The sequence below is a fragment of the Pantherophis guttatus genome, chromosome 5 (assembly GCF_059756535.1).
Source record: "Pantherophis guttatus breed Tessera chromosome 5, ASM5975653v1, whole genome shotgun sequence".
Lineage (NCBI taxonomy): Eukaryota > Metazoa > Chordata > Lepidosauria > Squamata > Colubridae > Pantherophis > Pantherophis guttatus.
Window position 1 is genome coordinate 35,169,880 of NC_142067.1, and position 19,764 is coordinate 35,189,643.

The 19,764-nt window shown below is 35.1% G+C and overlaps 1 protein-coding gene and 1 long non-coding RNA gene across 3 annotated transcripts in view; one reads left to right on the plus strand and one right to left on the minus strand.

Annotated features, from left to right (window-relative positions):
* Positions 1-1,925, minus strand: part of LOC117663001 (uncharacterized) — a 33,218-nt gene extending 31,293 nt beyond the window's left edge. The window contains exon 1 of the long non-coding RNA XR_004590583.2: positions 1,831-1,925. This is a non-coding gene — a long non-coding RNA (uncharacterized LOC117663001). The remainder of the gene's footprint in view (positions 1-1,830) is intronic.
* The window catches only part of ALCAM (activated leukocyte cell adhesion molecule), a 128,137-nt gene that overhangs the window by 98,532 nt on the left and 9,841 nt on the right, over positions 1-19,764 (plus strand). Inside the window, exons 6-14 of one of the 2 annotated variants that reach the window (XM_060686301.2) lie at positions 2,920-3,102; positions 5,225-5,352; positions 5,738-5,867; positions 8,119-8,231; positions 9,352-9,487; positions 9,837-9,968; positions 12,778-12,906; positions 15,041-15,079; positions 17,574-17,691. In XM_060686301.2, coding sequence (XP_060542284.1) covers positions 2,920-3,102; positions 5,225-5,352; positions 5,738-5,867; positions 8,119-8,231; positions 9,352-9,487; positions 9,837-9,968; positions 12,778-12,906; positions 15,041-15,079; positions 17,574-17,691 — 1,108 coding nt within the window. The remainder of the gene's footprint in view (positions 1-2,919; positions 3,103-5,224; positions 5,353-5,737; positions 5,868-8,118; positions 8,232-9,351; positions 9,488-9,836; positions 9,969-12,777; positions 12,907-15,040; positions 15,080-17,573; positions 17,692-19,764) is intronic. The other variant, XM_060686302.2, reaches the window with a different exon arrangement.

Below are 19,764 nucleotides of genomic sequence, written 5' to 3' on the forward strand. Positions count from 1 at the left end.
AACACGGTATTATTGCATCATGCATTCATAAATAAACCAGTATAAAAAACAAGTGCAGTATAAAACTCAAATTGATCCTGAAGCAACTATATATTGTTTATATATGCTTTTATTTATTTTATAGTTCCAATTCTAATTCTTTTCATTAATCTGATTCTGATTCTATTTTATTCTTTCTAATTCTATTACAGATGTATTCTATTTCTATTCTATTCTAATTCTATTCAAATTCTAATTCCATTGTAATTCTTATTCTATTCTTTTCATTTTAATTCTGTTTTATACTCTAATTCTTTTATATTCTAATTTTATTATAATTCTATATTTCTAATTCCATTATTCTAATTCTATTTTAATCTAATTCTGTTCTATTCAGATTCTAATTCTGTTCTAATTATATTCTAAATCTATACTATTCTAATTCTTTTCTAATTCTAATTATATTATATTTCTACTCTAATTCAAATTCTATTCAAATTCTAATTCTAATTCTTCTATTCTAACTCTGCTCTAATTCTCTTCAAATTGTAATTCTGTTCAAATTGTACTTCTGTTCTTTTAATTCAGTTCTATTCTAATTCTATTCCTAATTCTAAAATTATTCTAATTCTATTGAAATCCAATTCTCTTCCAATCTGTTTCACTTCTACATCTATTCTATTCTATACTATTCTAATTCTTAATTCTATTCTAATCCCATTCTAATCTAATTCTAATTCTTACTCTTTTCTATTCTAATTCATTTCTACATTTATTCTATTCTAACTCTCACTCTCACTTCTAGTCTAGTCTAGTCTAATTTATTTCTTAAATTTTATTCTAATTCTAATTTAATTCTGTTTCCCCTGCCCTTGCCCCTACTTCTCTTCCTTTCTCTACATCCCTCTCTCCTCCAAATTCCTCTCCCCATTCCCCTGCTCATCCCTGTCCCCCTCCCTTACACCTCCCTATCCCTCTTCACATCCCCATTGCCCTTGTTCTCCCTCAGTCCCCCCAACCCTCCCTCAACCCTGCCTTCTCCTCTGTTCCCTTCTACCTATTTGTCCCCTTTCCCTTCCTCTTACCTATCTCCCTTCCCTCCTGCCTCTGCCTCTGCCCCTCTCCTATCCATTCCCCTCACACTCACTCTCCCTTGCCTCTGATAACCTCCCTTACCTCTGATACATCATGAAAACAACCCCACCCCCATTCATTCATTCATTCATTCCTACCCACCCTTCTCCTCCCTATCCCATTCCCCTACTCTTCTCCCACTGCTACTCCACCCTGGCCCACTGTACCTCTTTTTCCTCCACTCCTTCCTCTTCCTTATCCCTATTCCCCTCTCTTCCCCTCCCCCATCCTCTTCCTCCCTCTCCCTTAGCTCCTGTAATAACCTGCCTTGATGAAGTCATAAAGGCATTATAATTCCTCCCTTCCTTCTCTCCCTGTCTTGTCTCCCTTCCTTCCCCTTTCCTACCAGGTCCACTCCACTTCTTCATCCCCCACTTCTTCCCCTTCTTCATCCTCCTCCCTTCCCTTCCCTCTTCTCTTTGTCCTGTCCCCCTTCATTCCCCTCTCCTACCCATCTTATTCCATCTTTTTCTCCCCTCATCTTCCTTTCTGTCTTCCCTGATCCTCCCCACACCTCCCGCTTTTATCTTCTCTTCCTCCCATTCCCCATACCCATTCCCCTCCCTATCTCCCCTACCCTGACCCTGACCCTGACTCTCAACCTCACCCTGAGTCTCAGCCTATCCCTCACCCTTTCACCTTCATCCTCATCCTCACCCTAACCCTCTCGCCCTCACTCCCACCCTAAATCTAATCCAAATACTCACCCTCACTTACCTCTGTAAAAGTTGTCTACAAAAAGAGGGAAGCTTCCCCAGAGTCCAGGAGCCCTACTGAAGAGCAGCTTATCTCTAGGAAGGCATCTTCGCACTGATAATTGACAATAACTGACACTTTAGCCTGCTGGGATGAAGTCATAAAGTCATTCAAATCCCAAGGAGATGACCCACCTCCCTTATCCTCCTATCAAAGTTCACCTGCTCCTGTAACTTTTATGACTTACACCCATGTCAAATCTCTCTAGAAAGCTACCAAACCAATCACTAAAGCTGCCTATCAATCATTTTTTCCACGGAAGTCATAGGTCTTTGGATGTTGATTGCCTCGTGTTATAGAAGTTCCATTAAGCACTTCAATATTGTGAGCAGCTTAATAGTCTGCTATTTGTTTTCTAAAGTCAGGGGTTGGAAGCAAACTTGACTGTGTTTAGGATAGAAGTTGAAATAAATTTGTCCCCATAAAATCAACAGGATTGAATCTTAACAGATCTCACTGATTTTAGTGGTACAAATTTGAAAATTTTGAATTCAGCTCATTGTCTGAAAAGTTTTTAAATCAAAATTATTCAGCCTGTCATATTTAGACCCATTGCAATATATATTAGGCATTGTTTTCTGTTTGAAAGGGGGGGGGATATTTTAAATTTATTACTTTCTTCTCTGTTCACTAAAGTCTCTGTCTTCCACATATATCTCTTGTCATCTTGCCTTGTTTAATTAGTGAAGCTCCTTCTGTTTTCCTCATCAAAGAGGCCAGGCACTGTAAATTTTTGAAAAATAACAATGGAAATGAAATATGGAGGGCAAATTAAACTGCATGCAAACCTATCCTAAGGTATCAATCTGCTTGTGTGCATCAGTGACAAGAGGGTCTCCTGCTTAAACCGTGGGTTGGACTAGAAGACCTCCAAGATTCCTTCCAAAACTATTATTGTTATTTGGTCGTTCCATTTAAATGAATAAATTTAGGATTAGACATACACAAACTTAGTATTACATCCACTTGGATGTCCTAAATAGAATCACTAGAATTTGCACTCTTTATTTATAAATAACTTTGTGTAAATCATGCTTTTTCTTTTAAAAGCTGTTGTCATAGATGAACAAACGGATGCAGATAAAGCCAATGGACTTTATACCATCAAATCTTCCCTAAAATATAAACCTACAAAGGATGACACTGGTGCACAGTTCACTTGCACGGTGACATATTTTGGACCAACTGGACCAGAGATAATACGATCAGAATCAGCAGTCCCTGACATTTACTGTAAGTTTATTGTCATATAAATCACTTCTTAACATAGATTTTACATAAATGATACATTTCCAAAAATCAGACAAGCATAACATATTCATATACATGCAGTTGTTTGCCATGACCTGCCCTCCCTTTTGAGAAAAGGTGTTTATTCCTTTAAGTTAAGAAGCAAGAGTGAAATCTGCTGTAACTTGTGCTTCCTAATATTTGACTTACAGCCAAAACTACCTACACAATTCAGTGGAATTTTCTCCTAACTATAATGAGCATCCAAGTAGCTATTCCCCAAATGGGTATTCTGTGAATATATAACTGCAGTTCTGAAAATTTTCAGCAATGTTCATGATGATTGACAAAACCTGAGAAAAAGACTATGTATAATTTACCCTATTCTAGGTTTTGTTCATTTATGTAACACATTCTAAATTGACTAAAGGAAAATTAAATTGCCCCCAAATACCTATTGAATTTACAAACATTTTAAAGAGGAGATTAATTTATAACATGATTTATTTGATTTCTTTTTTGAAGCTGTACCTTCAGGCAAAATACGCTGCAGGATGGTTTTTCAATATATATAATTTTTATTTTATATATGTTTAGCTTCAGTGTGTTTAATCTAATGGTGAAGGCACACGGTTAGAAATCAGAAGACTCTGAGTACTAACTCTGCCTTAGGCATGAAGCCAAGTTGGGTTATCTTAGTCCATCACTTGGCAGGAGGCAATGACAAACCACTTCTAGAAATTTTGTCAAGAAAACTACAGGAGCATGTATAAGCAGTTGCCAGGAGTGACTGCTTACTCACAGGCATGTGCACGCGCACACACAAGCACATGCACACATTTAAGTCTTTCATTTCAAAATTCTGAACTACAGTAAGGTTCTACAAGTACAGATTTTCAAACTTGGCGATTTTAAAACTTGTGAACTTCAACTCCCAGAATCCCTCAGCAAGCCATGCTATCTAAGAAATTCTGAAAGTTGAAAAACTGAGGAAGCTTCTTGGATGAGAAACAAAATGTCTTCAAGGAAAAAAACCTAGGAAGTCCAGTTGCCTTTTGAAAAACACTTTTGGGACAACCATGACTTGGATGATTGAAAATCTACATCAGGGGTGTCAAACTCGATCCCGTCACAGGACGCATCAGAAATTTGTTTGCCCTTGGACCAGGTTGAGCGTGACCTGGTCATTGCAGCCAACTGGGTGGCTGTGGCTGAGCCAACTCCACAGCCTATCATGGGCTGGATCCAGCCCACGGGCTGTGTATTTGACAGTCTGATCTACATACATCTACAAATCTTGAAGTTGCCAAGTTTGGAGACACGTTTTCTACAGTGGTGTTTCACATATATGAGCACTGGTGATCAGTGATTAGAATGCAGTATTGCAGACTAGCTCTGCCCACAGCCAGGAGTTCAGTCCTGACCAGCTCCAGGTTGATTCAGCCTTACATCCTCCTGAGGTTGGTAAAATGAGGACCCAGATTGTTGGAGGCAATATGCTGACATTTGTAAAACACTCAGAGTGCTCTAAAGCACTATGGAATGGTAGATAAATCTAAGCACTATTGCTATGTGCTGATGTAGTTACTAAATGGGGTGTTGACATAAATTTTGAGAGCATTTGGAGAAAAAGAGTAGAAGCCCTGCATCAAGATTGTCAAACATGATTTCCCAGCTAAAAGTCCAATATTTGCATATTGGACTGTTTGTTTTTGTTTTAATTTGATTTATATGCCGCCCTTCTCCAGAGACTCAGGGCGGCTTACAGTGCGTTAAGCAATAGCCTTCATACTTTTGTATATATTTATATGAAGTCAGCTTATTGCCCCCACAAACTGGGTCCTCAATTTACCTACCTTAGAAAGGATGGAAGGCTGAGTCAACCTTGAGCCTGGTGAGATTCGATCTTACTTTAATTGCAGACAGCTGGTGTTAAATTACAGTGCTCTGTCTGTTGAGCTATCCAAATTTGCATTTGGGGCAATTTTGTAGCCCCAAAATTTCTATTTTGCATCAAATCCTTGATGCATACAGCTTCAGTGCCCTTGCTTGACACAGATTTATTTTACTCTATCTTATGTATTTGGGAAAGTCAGATTATTAACCAGTTTATGTTGCTTTACAGATCCCACTGAAAAGGTTCAGATTGAGATTCTTTCACAAAGAAAAACAATTAAGGAAGGTGATAACATTACCCTGAAATGTTCAGGAAATGGTAATCCTCCACCTCAGGAGTTCTTATTTTTCATCCCTGTAAGTATTTTATTTAATTTATATTACAACCTCTTAAATTTGGGAAGCCACAATTTGGTTTAGATAGGAAGGTCTCTTTCTCACACTATTCTGTTAATCAATTTCACATCTTTCCATTCCTACCTTCCCAGTTATTTTTTGTTTTTCTCTAAATTTCATTCAGTTTTACTTTTAAAATCTGTACACGACAACACTATGCATTAGTTTACTGTATCTATGACATCATCAGTTTTGCATAAAATTTATCAAGAAGGCTGGAACAAGGAACAATAACATAAAAAGCCTGAAAACATCAGTAAACTAGAAGTTGTGTAGAAGTTATACACAAAACATAAACATCTTATTTTTCTGAATTGCAAACTTTTGTTTGACCTTTTTTTTAAAGGGAGAGCCTGGACCAATTCGAAGTTCCAGTTTTCATGTGTTGACTGATGTAAGAAGAAATGCAACAGGCGAATACAGATGTTCTCTGACTGATGAAAGTTTGATAGATTCCACAATAGTTACAGTACATTGTAAGTAATTTTACTTTACTTTCTTTACTTTATTTGATTTATATACCACCCTACTCCCGAAGGACTCAGGGCGGTGAACAGCCAAACAGTAAAAATACATAGATATAAAATTTAAAAACAAAGTAAAATCGAATTAAACAATTTGGCCCAACAATTTTCTTTCATTCCTTCTTATAGTCATATATCATTTTGTAATATATGCCAAGGCTTTTGCCACCCTTATTGTCTCTTGATACATGGATGTTTCTGTCAGAGTTAGGCCAAGTTTTTTTTAAAAAAAAATCATATCTGAGGCTTATTTTAAAAGTTCAGAGATGTGACTTTTTTTCCATTCATCTTTTTGTATATCTCTCCTTTGCCTCTAAACTACTGACTTTGTTTTTAATTGATATTCAAATTTCATGTAGAATATAAACATTTTCTTATCTTTAACATTTGGACTGGTTAAAGCATAAAAATATAGAACATTGCATTATTCCATAGATATAAAATGGTGATCTTGTTATTGGGGGTGGGGGGAGGGAACGGGAAGAGAGAGTGATCCCAGAATTAAGGCACAGAGACTGCAATTGTCTGTCACATAAGATATATGGCTAGGATAGTCCATTGAAAAGGGGCTGCCCTCAGTTATTATTTTCCTGCAGTTTAATGTTTCTGCATGTCAGAAAATATTGATATAGGTGCACTTGCTTATAATTCTATTTTTCCTATTTACATTCCTTTATCATAGGATAAATAGATGAATAGAAAGAATGTCTGGTTACAGAAAAAAATCCAGGGCCAACTTAATAAAATACACTATCAAAAATTGTCATGCGGGCTTTGGGGTTATAGGAAATAATTCAACATAAAGCACACAAAAACTCTCATTTTTTCACCTCATCTAGAGCGGAATAAGAATGTGGCAGAGATTTATTATATACCCTAGGTATGATCTCAGATAGACATTTTAGTTGCTTAATCATAGGATTTAGTTGATTTATTAATAAGTCTGTCAGTGTGCTCACCAATAAAAGTGTGCTTCTGAAGGGAAAAAAAATTCTGTTTTAGTATGTACATGCTTGTTCCAGTTTAGACACATTCTTAATAGCGGTTTTAAAATATAAAAATAAATAAATAATACCTTTATAAGGAGATCTGCTTCTTTACCCTTATCACATGTATTTTGTATGTTTTCCTGGCCAGGGTTTACAAATGGCTTTTGGTCACAAACAAAAATAATGGGTAGAGCAGGACAACCTAAATGGAACAATAAATATAAAATGTTTAATGTTCTTACTATTTGGTCATAAATTTAATAATTTTCTTCTTCTGTCCTATCAAAAGTTATTATTTTGTATTTTGAGAATTCGTTCAAGGCTTTCAGGGGCTACATGCAGTCCTTGGGCCCCATCTATATGCCTCTGACATAGATGCCATTATAGACTTCTGCTTACTTAATTCAAAACTGCAGCTCTATTTTACATGAAGTTAATATTAATTTAGAAGTAGATTTATCGTAAGAAAATAAATCTCAAGCTGTTTTGTATGATTAAGAAATTGAAGATAAAAGATAAATAAAATTGTGTAATGCATTAAAAAGTAACTAAAAAGACAAACAGGAAAATGTATTTAATTTTAATCTTACTGTATTTTGATAGGTTTAACATTTTAATTTTTTTCTTAGAAAAAGTTTCAATTTCAATTTCTAATCAAATTATGAATACATTATATTTCACTTATCTCTGTATCTTAGATACATGCTAAGAATACCTTAGTTGAGAGTTTGCATTGTGGACTTCACTGTCTTAAATTTTTATTATCATGGAAGCAAGGCTAAAGGAAGAAGTTGTATGGAAATGCCTCTTACTCTTCTAAACATCTTTTCTTTAAAGAAAAAAAATATACAGATAGAGTATTCCTTAACCATTTTCTCATTTCACATATTTTTCTTTATTCCAAAAATTTTTAAAGTGAAAATTGAAGTGTTTCATTTTATGCTATCTACTGACACACTCTCAAACCCACACACACATATGCAGTACATACACATATATAGTACATGCAAATATTTCTGCTATCTTCTTTTGAAGTTTATTTTCAGTCCTTTTGTGAAAAGTAATTGACTGAGACTTTGAGAAATTGCAGCTGTAACTGAAATTACCAAATAATTCTCTGTTTTTTGTTTTGTTTTGTTTTTTGCTTTATTTAAACTTCCTAAGTAAGCATTGTTTGTGAATATGAATAACCATCCTGAATTTCTTTGATATAGATTTGGATTTGTCACTTACTCCCAGTGGAGAAGTTATTAAACAGATTGGAGAAGCATTGCCTGTATCTTGTACAATTTCTTCCAGTAGAAATGCTACTGTGTTCTGGCTGAAGGTAAATATTTTGGCTGTTCTTAATCGATTATTGTATCTGGAATGGTGATACTTTAAAGTTCATAAGAACCTAAATGGTATGGGGTTCTTATTCTATGCAGCCCTCTAAAATATTATACACAGATATTAGAATTCTTCCAAAATTGTTTCCTAGACTGTAATGTTTAATATTCAAGGAGTAGGAGGAAGGAGCAAATTATCAAACATGGGCAAAATAATATCTGCATTTAATGTATTGTTAAATTTAATTTAAACTTGGAAAAATCTATCTAGCTATTAGAGCTGCTTGACCCAGAACCAGTAAAAACTCAAATCCTCAAACAGGTGTTTTATTTTTCTGAAGATTTGTGTGAGAATCTTTCATAAAATTATTTCATGAAGCAATATGGCTCTTTCACTTTAATCAGTGAAACAAAACAAGTATGTTGTTTCTCTCTGCGTAGCTACACCTTAGCCTAACACTTGCACAGAAACCTCTTCTGGCTTTGGTAAATTCTGAAGAATGCTGAGTAGTCCTCTCAAAAATTTCTGTCAGATCCAAAGCATAGTCCATGTAAGAGTCATTTGAAAGATTTTTAAAAATGCAAGTTGAAGCATATTTGCAATTGCCTCTTCAGTTTGAGGAGAAAAATTAGATTGTCTCTGTATTATGTGCTTTTTCATTGAAGTAAATTTAAGTCAATTTGTTCAGGACAAAACTAATTGCTACAAGAGCTGGGGAGCTCCTCTTCCCTTGACATTTCTAGGCAGAGACTAGATAGCCATCTGTTGGCTTCAAATTTATTGAAGAAAATTACAAGCTCTGCTTTATTTTAGAAGAGGGAATTGCATTGCATAACTTGTGGAAAGTTGAAAAGTAGATATAAATAATCTTATCGATAAATACAATAACAAGGGTCAAGATGTACTGTATTCATTTTTTAAAACATAAAAATCAGGTAACAATGTAAGTAGATGTTTTTTTATTTAGTATTGAATACAGTTTAATTGGAGAATCAATAAAAAATAGTTTGTTAATACTCTCCAAAATGGTTAGTTCAAACTAATTGTGTTGAAGAACTTTGTTATTTTTTTTCCTGGAAGAAAGTAGATTCCTAAGGATATGGGCATTTTTTTTACAGGATAATAGCAGAATGAGGTCAAGTCCTTCTTTTTCAAGTTTGCAATACCAAGATGCAGGAAATTACATCTGTGAAACAACTTTACAAGAAGTTGAAGGCTTAAAGAAAAGTCAAATTCTGACACTGATAGTACAAGGTAATGTAGATTCCTAGTATTTTATATTGATATTGTGTTTAGTTTGTATGTTGCTACATAATTATGAAATGCTCACTAGCTATAAAATACCCACTTAAATCTAACACTGCAAATAGAAATAAAATTAAAGGTGTTTGGCTAGCTTTTAAGAAATAACAGTATTTTACATGATTCAGCTTTGTGTGTATGGGGCATGAAAAATATGGGCATGAATATCTAGATTAATTGGTTTCAAGTTTGCACTGTTCAATAATTATATTTTAATTGGTCTTGAATCCCATAGTGATTCAGTACTATGAATGTAGCAATAAATAAATAAACAATTTAAAAAATTCTTTTGCATTTTAAGGAAAGCCTCAGATCAAAATGTCAAAGAGAACCAGCACAGATGGATCTTATAAAACTATAGCCTGTCACGTAGAAGGATTTCCCAAACCTGCAGTACAGTGGACTAGCAGTGGAGGTGTCATAAATAAAGCAAGTAATTTTCTCATTATTTTTTGCATGTTTATTTCAACTACAGTAGATACAATATTGTGAACTTCTTACTGCTCTTTGAACTTGGTTGTTTCATTATCAGACTAAATTTGAAATGATGATCTGCCTCCTTTTTCTGGTGTTCTGGGCTGCTGAGATGAGTTTGTGCTCATCTGGATAATGTTCTTACACAGTGGCTTTTGTGGCAGGTTGGGTTATTATTTTGGTAATGGAACATTTAGTAAATGTGACTGGTTTTTCTAATTTGTTGCCTTTTCTCTGCTGATGAGGATGGGAAAGATAGTGTGTTGATATTTTCTTATCTCTTTTGTGCGTTTTATTCCTTGCTGTTGATTATTTCGTGTGTTTTCTCTAGTTGTTACTTTTTTATTATGGCAAAGATGTCATCTACATATCAGATCCATACTTTTGGTTGTATATGTGGGAGTGCTATAGTTTCTAGATGCTGCATTAAAGTCTCTGCTTTCTGAGAGTGATGATCTCATGGGTGTTTCTCTGATTTGTTGGTATATTGGTCCATCAAACTTAAAGTAGGTAGTGAAGGAGAGATTGATGAGTTCCATGATTTGGATCTTAACGTATTTGGTTTGGTTGGGTGTGTTGTATAGTACAGCTGCCGTGGATTATTTTGCTAGTTCTGGGCCTCTGGATGTAAAGTATTGTGATATCAACTGAAATCATAACCTCGTCTTATTCTATCTATCTAGATGAGGACTTTCATGGTTCTCTTGATCAGGTTGTCAATTTCTGTATTGGGTTGCTGTCTACTGGGATGAAGGGGGTTTTTTTTGTCATCCGGTAATTCTTTGGTTTTTTTGTATGCATTGTGATCTGTACATTATCAATATATAATTTACTGGAGCAATTTACCATTGAGTAAATTGTATATTGATAATGTATAATAGATAATATAAAAAGTACAAAAGAAAATGAAGGTATAGTACTCTGTTTCAAGTACAATTTCAAATAATAGTTAATTATGTATTTATTTAAAGAATTTACAAAACAAACCATCATAATTTGTATGGTATACATAAAAAAATAAAAACAAACAAAGAATAAATTAAACAAATGATATAAAAATAATGTAACAAAGTACTGTCATACTCATAGTCAAGTGTAGGGAACAGGTTTTCAGCAGTTCCTATTGTATATAATATTGTTTTACCATATAAAACCAGAACTGCACTGGTTTTCTTACAGGGTAAATTTACTTTATATACACATATACATGCATAGCATGCAATTAACTGGATCATAAATTTTGCAAATTAAATATATATGAATAACCAATAATAAGAGAAATGGTGACTAAGATAGCAGACTAGAAATTAGAGAACTGAGTTCTAGTCTTGTCTTTGGCATGAAATCAGCTTAGTGACTTTGGATCAACCACTCCCTCTCATCTTAGGAAAAGGGCAATGGCAAATTACTTCCAAAGTATCGCTAAGAAAAAAATGCATGGACCAGTCCATGTACCAAACATGCTTCTTCAGTAGGCAATTGGACTTTTTTGTTTTTTTTCTTTTGAAGGTATTTCGCTTCTTATCCAAGAAACTTCTTCAGCTCTGACAGGATAGTGGAGAATGGAAGGATTTAATTTCCTTGCAGACAGCTGGTAATTTGCATCCTTTTAGAGGGTCGTTGAAGCACTTTGAGGTTTATCTGTGTCCTCAAGGTCACCTGAGTAGTGCTCCTGGTTCCTATAGTCTGCAATTTTTCCTCTGGAAATCCATTCCTGCTCTCATACCATTCAAAGGGTGTTCATCCCAAATTGTAACTGTATGGGAGCACTACTCAGGTGACCTTGAGGACATAGATAAACCTCCAACTGCTTCAATGATCCTCTAAAAGGATGCAAATTACCAGCTGTCTGCAAGGAACATACTGTATTTTTCGCACTATAAGACGCTCCGGACCATAAGACACATCTAGCTTTTGGGGAGGAAAACAAGAAAAGAAAATCTGCCTCTGCCTCCCAGCAATTTGTGTGCAGAGGCCGAAAATGGGGTGCAAGGAGGCAGCAATAGGCGGCGATGGGTGGTGGCGATCCCCGCAGCCTGGAACAACCAATCCAACCTCCAATCAGCTGTTCATGCTAAATCAGGCTGTGCTGAACCTGACCAGGCTCTTTGCTGTTTGCTGCAAGGAGGCAAATTGCTGGGAGGCAAAGACCAGCGGATGGGGGCTGGTGGGGGGCAGCGCTTCGGCAACATTCACTCTATAAGACGCACAGACATTTCCACCCACTTTTGGGGGGGGGGGAGTACATCTTACAGACCAAAAAATATGGTAAATCCTTCCATTCTCGACTATCCTATCAGAGCTGAAGAAGCTTCTTGGATGAGAAGTGAAATGTCTTCAAAAAAAACCAACAAGAAGGTCCAGTTGCCTCCTGAAAAAGGACGTTTGGGACAACCATGACCTGGATGACTGAGAATCTCTGCAGACCAGTCCATGTAATTGCCAGTAATCAAAGGTCAAAAACAAGCAAAAAACCCATCTTAGTAGCATAGAAAATAGATCTGGAGACTACAGCAGTAGATATAAATGACAGATTTACTTATTAACGGAGTTGCCTTATCAGAGAGATGGGTGGCAAATAAATAAACAAACACATGAAAATAAATTTGCAGGATAAGTCAAGGTACTATGTACACAGGTTCATGCATGTATGTCATCAATATAAATAGTTAGACAAAGAGAGTGGATAGGCATGCATACATACAAACCTGCCCCTACAGATTCTTTCAACTTTGAAATAACTGTTTTGAAAACTTATTTCCAGACAGAAGAGACTAAATATATCAATGGGAAATTTATTAGTAAAATCAAAATTGCGCCTGAAGAGAATATTACATTAACCTGCATTGCTGAAAATCTACTAGAAAGAGCTGTCACCTCTTTGAATGTATCTGCTAGTAAGTATGTTTATTTATTTTTAATATATTAAAGAAGAAAGATGAAGAAAAGACCAAAGGTGATCATATTTCCTTATTCATTTATCTTTACATAAACAGTACTTAGTATTCTTGTTCACATGTAGGTGGCTCCAGGTTAGAATTTTGTTTATGAGTTACTTCATTGTCCTCCCATTAACAAAATACATGTATATTAGCGTCTTATTTCTTAGATTTGTGTCACCATGCTAATTTCTGATATTTGTTGTTTTTCCAGAATATCTGCAGAAATGCAAATGAATTTGCTTGTACTTATACGCTGCTAGCTGATAAGTCTCCATACTATCAGATCCTATAATAAGAGTTCATCGTCTCTTGGTTTTTATATATTTCATTCTTGTTGTCATTCTTTTGAAAAAATTCTTGTAATCTGAGAACTACCTGTTTTCTTTTTAAAAGAGCAATCCTATAGGTGGGTTGATATCTAAAGGCAGAGAAACCACTTAATCCAAACATTGCTTGCATCATAGTAACAGAATAAAAGAGATGGCTGGGTATACGGGGTAAAAGTTTTCCTTCCATCTGTATGGACATATTCTTTCCCTTGATTGTTCAATAAATAGATTTGTTTATTAATGGTTAATTATTAATTAACCAAGAAATACAGTCCATTGAATTTATTGAGATGGTATGCTATGGTAGACTATTGTTAAGGTGATGACAGGTTACCAATTTTAAATTAATGCTACTTCAGACCTGGACTACATTATGTCTTCATAATTAATGGTTATAACATACTATATTGAGAAACTTCTGTTTTCATTTTTAAATATAATTTAGGGCGCTGTCAGAGTTGAGAGCCATTAATGATAGTCAACACTCTTATTCAGTGCATGTAGTTTTTGAGTTTTTCATTTTTCTTCTAGTCAGTATAGCACTAATGGAAAATCAGTTATTACTGAATATGCAATTTAGCAGAGCAGTGGTTTTAAAATAGGTTCTTTAGTGGCACTCAGATGAAAATTTCATATTAACAATACACTTTGAATCATTCTCCTACACCAGGAGTGTCAAACTCGCATTATCACGGCGTTGTCACATGATGTATTGTGACTTTTCCCCCTTTGCTAAACGGGCGTGGGCATGGCCAGCGCATGACGCATCCAGCCCACGGGCTCCGAGTTTGACAGCCCTGTCTTAATCCAATCCTTTTCCTTAAGAGATCACCAACAGTGCACAATTTCTTGCCCTAAGTATGGAAAGCAAACTTTGTGGAAACTAATGGATGAATGTGCATTATATATGAACTCAGTATGGTCATGACAAGAAGAATTATAATCCTTGTCACTAATTATAACATGCAAATTATTCAGTAGTTGTCTTTAACACATGACTACGGTACATGCCCATATGAAGAAATTATAACAGTAATTAATGCTGTTGAATTATCTGTTTCTTATGTTCCAATTTTGAATTATGATTAATGTGCTGTCTCCAGAAATATACAAGAACATGTGAAGACTTAACATAACAAATAAGTGCATAGTTGTGCACAATAAACATTTATGTAGACAAATTATTAACTCTTCAAAAAATGAACTTATCCTATTATAAAGATTTACTTCAATATAGAGAACACTTCTGTACCATTTCCTAAATTCCTGAAATGTATACATTAATATTCTCAGTTGTGCAGTCTATATTATGGAATTTTCAGTGAGCTAGCCAGGGCAATTCCCATGACCTGTTTGATGACTCTTCTCATTCTGTGCAGGGTCCCTAGAAGAGTTGATCAAAGGATGACTTCTAAATTCATTCAATGGTGCTAAAGTTTAATCAACTCTCTGTCTACAGTAATAAAGTGACAAAAAGTCAGAATGCAGGACAGAACAACACATAAATACTTCTTCTGACTAGGCATTTGTAAGATTAAACTTGTCATTTTTTAGAATAAAGCATTTTCACATGATGCATTATAGATACAAAGATTGCTGCCTTAAAAATAAGATTAATCATTTTGTTTTGTAGCTGATGCTGCATTAAGAATATTTTGGGCTCAGCTGAAATATAGATTATTAAATATCTTTAAAGGTGGAAATTTTGAAGGTGACTTAGATATCAGCAGCTTTATTTTGTTGTTGTTCCTTTGTTTCAGTAAGTATTCCAGAATCTGATGAACCAGAAGAAAAAAGTGGTAAGAACATAAAAATATTCCACATTTAATACTATTAATTCAAAACTGTTATACTTATTTTTCTGGATTAAGGGTAGAGTTCTAAAAAGGAAAATAAATAGAAGTAATTTTAAATGCTAGGTTTTACTGCTGTGCAATCAAAATAGTACTGATACTAATACATAACTATGAAAAGTAAAAGTTTAATTCAAAAATCATCATGCTATTTTTATTGGAAACAGTAATAATGTCCCAAGTCTTAACTGATTTCAGAAAAGCCAACATTTGCCTAAATCTAAATCTAAATCTAACCTATGCACACAAGGATAGTAAGAAAGAGTTGTACTTTTTGACAAATATATTTTTGACAAATTTACATTGCTGTTCACATGGAACTAAAATGAGTATTTAATACAGTGGTACCATAGTACTCCTTTGAAACTCATCAAATTTAATACTCAATGCATTTTGACATGAAAATATGGTCCCAGTACTCATCATTTGTTGGGAACTCAACGAACAAGCTAGAACTTGTTGGTGTTGACTGCCTTGTGACTCACTATATTATTCTGCATAGGAAAAATTTGTTTAGTACTCGTTTTTGGTACTTCTTATGCCTCCCCAAACCAATTAACAATGAGTACCGAGGTACCACTGTATTTAGTATTTATTAATTAACAATATTTAATATATAGTATTTAACAAAGAAGGCTGTAATCCTTAGATCATTTACTCCAATACTTAACTCCTAATTCTGCAGTACCTCTATCTATCTAGCTGTCTGTCTGTTTGTCTGTCTGTCTGTCTGTCTGTCTGTCTGTCTGTCTATCTATCTATCTATCTATCTATCTATCTATCTATCTATCTATCTATCATCTACTGGGTTTTCCCGAAAATACAACCTACCCCAAAAACAAGCCCTAGCCCGATTTTCATGCCTGCACCTAATATAAGCACTATATCAAAAATAAGCCCTAGTTATGCCCCACCCACCATCTGGTTGTATGAGGTGGGGTGAGGTGCAGGCGTAAATCAAGCTAGCCCCATACCTGCTTACCATAAGACCACTGCAGCCAGGCCTCCCTCACTCCAACACCTGTCGCTCTGCTGCCTGACTTCTGCAGCCACTTGCGGCTGGACACCATGTGGCACATCATGCTGGTGCCACCGCTCACAGCAGAATGCCACAAGGCTCATTGCGCTGGTGCCGCCACCTGTGTGCACAACAATACAACACGCCACTGTGAGCTGCGGCACCGGCATGACAAGCCTCAAGCGCAGCACAGGCACAACAAGCCATGCAGCATCTGACCGCGAGCGGTCATGAGCAGCCGCAAAAGTTGGGCAGCCGCACGATAGGTATCAGAGCATGGGAGGAGTAGCTGCGGTGGTCCTAAGCTAAGCGGGTAAGACATCCCCTGAAAATAAGAACTGGTGCTTATTTGGGACTGAAAAGAAAGTAAGACCAGGTCTTATTTTTAGGGAAACACGGTATCTATCTATCTATCTATCTATCTATCTATCTATCTATCTATCTATCTATCTATCTATCTATCATCTTTGTATATTTTATTATATAGACTTAACTAAGAACCATTTTTTTAATTTTGTAAGAAAAAGTGCAGATAGAAATTTTATTGTACAAGAGTAAGAAGCTGAAACCATTTGTCTTAGTTTCTCACCCAGTATAATGGCTCAAGTGTTCTGGCACTGTCAAAAATAATCTATTTGAATGTGCCAGATAGGTGCAGTTGTGATAACTGATCAAACTGGCTAGATAACCAAGAACACAGCTTTTAAACAGGATCCAACATCATTTATACTCAGGGAAAGTAAATGTGCATAGAGGAAGCCTCGATAAGAAGCAATAATGCCAAATCTGCATTGAGATTTATCGTAGAAAATGTAGAAAATATTTGGCAGTTTGTGTGATTGTTCTGTTTTTCCTTTTCTTTTCCACCCAGAACTAGAAAATCTCAAGATCAAAAAGCCTTTAAAGGAAATTTGTGAAGGTCTGCTAGGAGTGAGGCAAGAAGGATTAAAGTAAAAAAGAACCCACCCCCCCTTCAGGCTTCAAACAATAGGAAAATAGCTAAACTAAATGTATTCCTTCCTTCTACTTCTGACAGTTGGAAATAAATTGCTTATCCCATTTAGCAAAACTTGATTGGGCATAGGATTGCTCTGCCTACTTCTAATGCATCAAAGGTAGATTTTTCAGACAGTTCTCAGACTGCAAAAATCTCATTTGTAAAATCTCAGAATATCTGTGCCATCCTTGTGAAATAAGGACAACACCAAAATGTTTGTAAAGCAAATGATTTAAGGATTGCAGCCAGTATATCTTTGTACTGTAAATGTGTATGCTCTCATAATGATAGCTTGTTGTTGCTGCTGGTTTTAAAAAAGTTTTTGAATTAAGATATATATATATTTGGATATTATAATCTATAGTGAGTGTTCCATATTTTATTTTTTCAAGACACTCCATCATCCCTTTCTTCTTTTGTTTTAGATGATAATAGGGAAAATGTTAATGATCAGGCAAAATTAATCGTGGGAATCGTGGTTGGCCTTCTTCTAGCAGCAACGGTTGCAGGTGTTGCTTATTGGCTATACATGAAGAAATCAAAGTAAGTCTTCACTGACATACTTAATATTTTATGGAAGTAAAATATGTTATCTCACCAAATCTGCTTTCTATAGCATTTTGTAAAAACAGGCAAAGTATGTTTTTGTGTTTATTTGTCTAAAATATTTTTCTTCTCCTTTTATCAAAAGTAATTCCTTGGCAGTTTGCAGGTTTTTAAAAATTTATGAATGTATCAAGCACAAAAATAAATAATGAGATAGAACAAAAAGTATACTGGTGTAGGCTTTCACAGCTGGTGTCAATTAAAAGTGATGAGCATCTAGGCTAAATGGCTAAGGGGCCAATTCTCTGATATCCTGACATTTCATTGGAAGCTGTGGCTGGCATCTGCAGAGGCAGTGATTTTCAATTCAACTAAAGATAAAGAGAAATAGAGAGAGAGAGAGTTAAAACATCCCCAGTGGAAAAAGTACAGACTTAATTGGAAAATTATTGTAGAAACACAACCTAAAAACAATTTACAAATCAATTAAGTAAACCCAAATAATTATTCACCTATGATGAATCATCTATGAATGACAGAAATTCACTTTTGTAAACCACTTTCTTGATTTACCACACCCTCTACATTTTAGACAGGTATTTCAGTCAGAAACTAGATTACTTAATCACAAACATGAGAGCCCAGTCAGTGTCTGTTCAGAGCTGCTGACAAACAAATACTCCTAACCTAATATCCAGTCATAAATCATTGTGATTAGTTGAGGTATCCATGTGACTGAACCCATTTTTCTGACATTTTTCATAGCAGTCAATAAGCAGATCATGTGGTCATTAAGTGAACAGCACAGTTGTTAAGCGAACCCATTCTTTTTAATCAACTTTTTTTTGCCAAAAACTGGCAAATAATACCAGAAACCAGCAAAATCAGTTGCCGATTGTAGCCACGTGATGATGGGTTTCATAACCCATGAGTCATAAATGTGACTCAGTTGCCAAGCAACCAAAGTACAGTCACATGACCACAGGGGTTGGGAGAATATTTTATAATACTCATTCTAAAGCCATCATAATTTTGAAAGAACATAAAACCACCAGTTGTAAGTTAAGGACTTCTGTGTGCTATGGAGAAGATCACTTTTTCTCTGAAGACTCTAGGCACAGTTACCAAAAAATAATAATAATCAATATTCTAGAAATTAGACTGTGATCATTTAGCAGAGAAGACCTTCACTGTTTGAAAGCACATAAAATTTTATGTAAATAGTTCAAAAACTCGAGCATATTTTCCAAAGCTGCATTTCTCTTAATCCATAGGCAAAATGCCTCTCTGCAATTTTTACCCATCTCATTTATGATGAGGAAAATACATAAGGAAAAAAAACATTAGACTCAGTTTTAGTGTTTTGAGAATGGGGGTGTTGCAAAGACATATCTACCCCTCAACTAAAAATAGAAGTATATCATTATGACACCAGTCCTTTCTCTAGCCACTTACTAGATGGTTAGCTAATAGGATTGTAAATTTGAATGTTGTAACTAACCAACAAAGTCATTAAAAAAAAATAAGCACTAAGATACTATGTTGTCGTAAGAAGCAGTTGTTAGATAGAAATAATCACCATAGGTATTAATTTTCACTCACGTTAATTACAGTCTCTTCCTAGGTAATTGCAATGGACATGCTGTAACTGTAATTAGTTCATTTGAACCTTAATAGAACAAAATAGGGCATCATATTGTCAGAGTAATAGTTATCAGTAGATACTCCCCATGGCCTGAAATTGACTGCTATGTGTATAGTTGCTGGGTTGGCTTAAGACATGTTAACTGAGGCTCAGAGGATATGAAATTCTATGTGTTCCTCACATTCCTTTATGACATGCTAAAAAGTTTAAAATATGAAAAAAGACCCGTGGTGTAGTTTGTGCATTTTTCCTTTGTTTGAAAAACCTATTATATAATATAGTGTTTTATACAACTGAGGTTGACATCACATATTAACATGATAGTCTAAAAATTCAAAATATAGTCCATCTATTTGCTTATTTGTAAAGTAAGTTCTTTATCAGTTCAATGTTGATACTAGTATTTAAAAGTAGTCTTATTTACT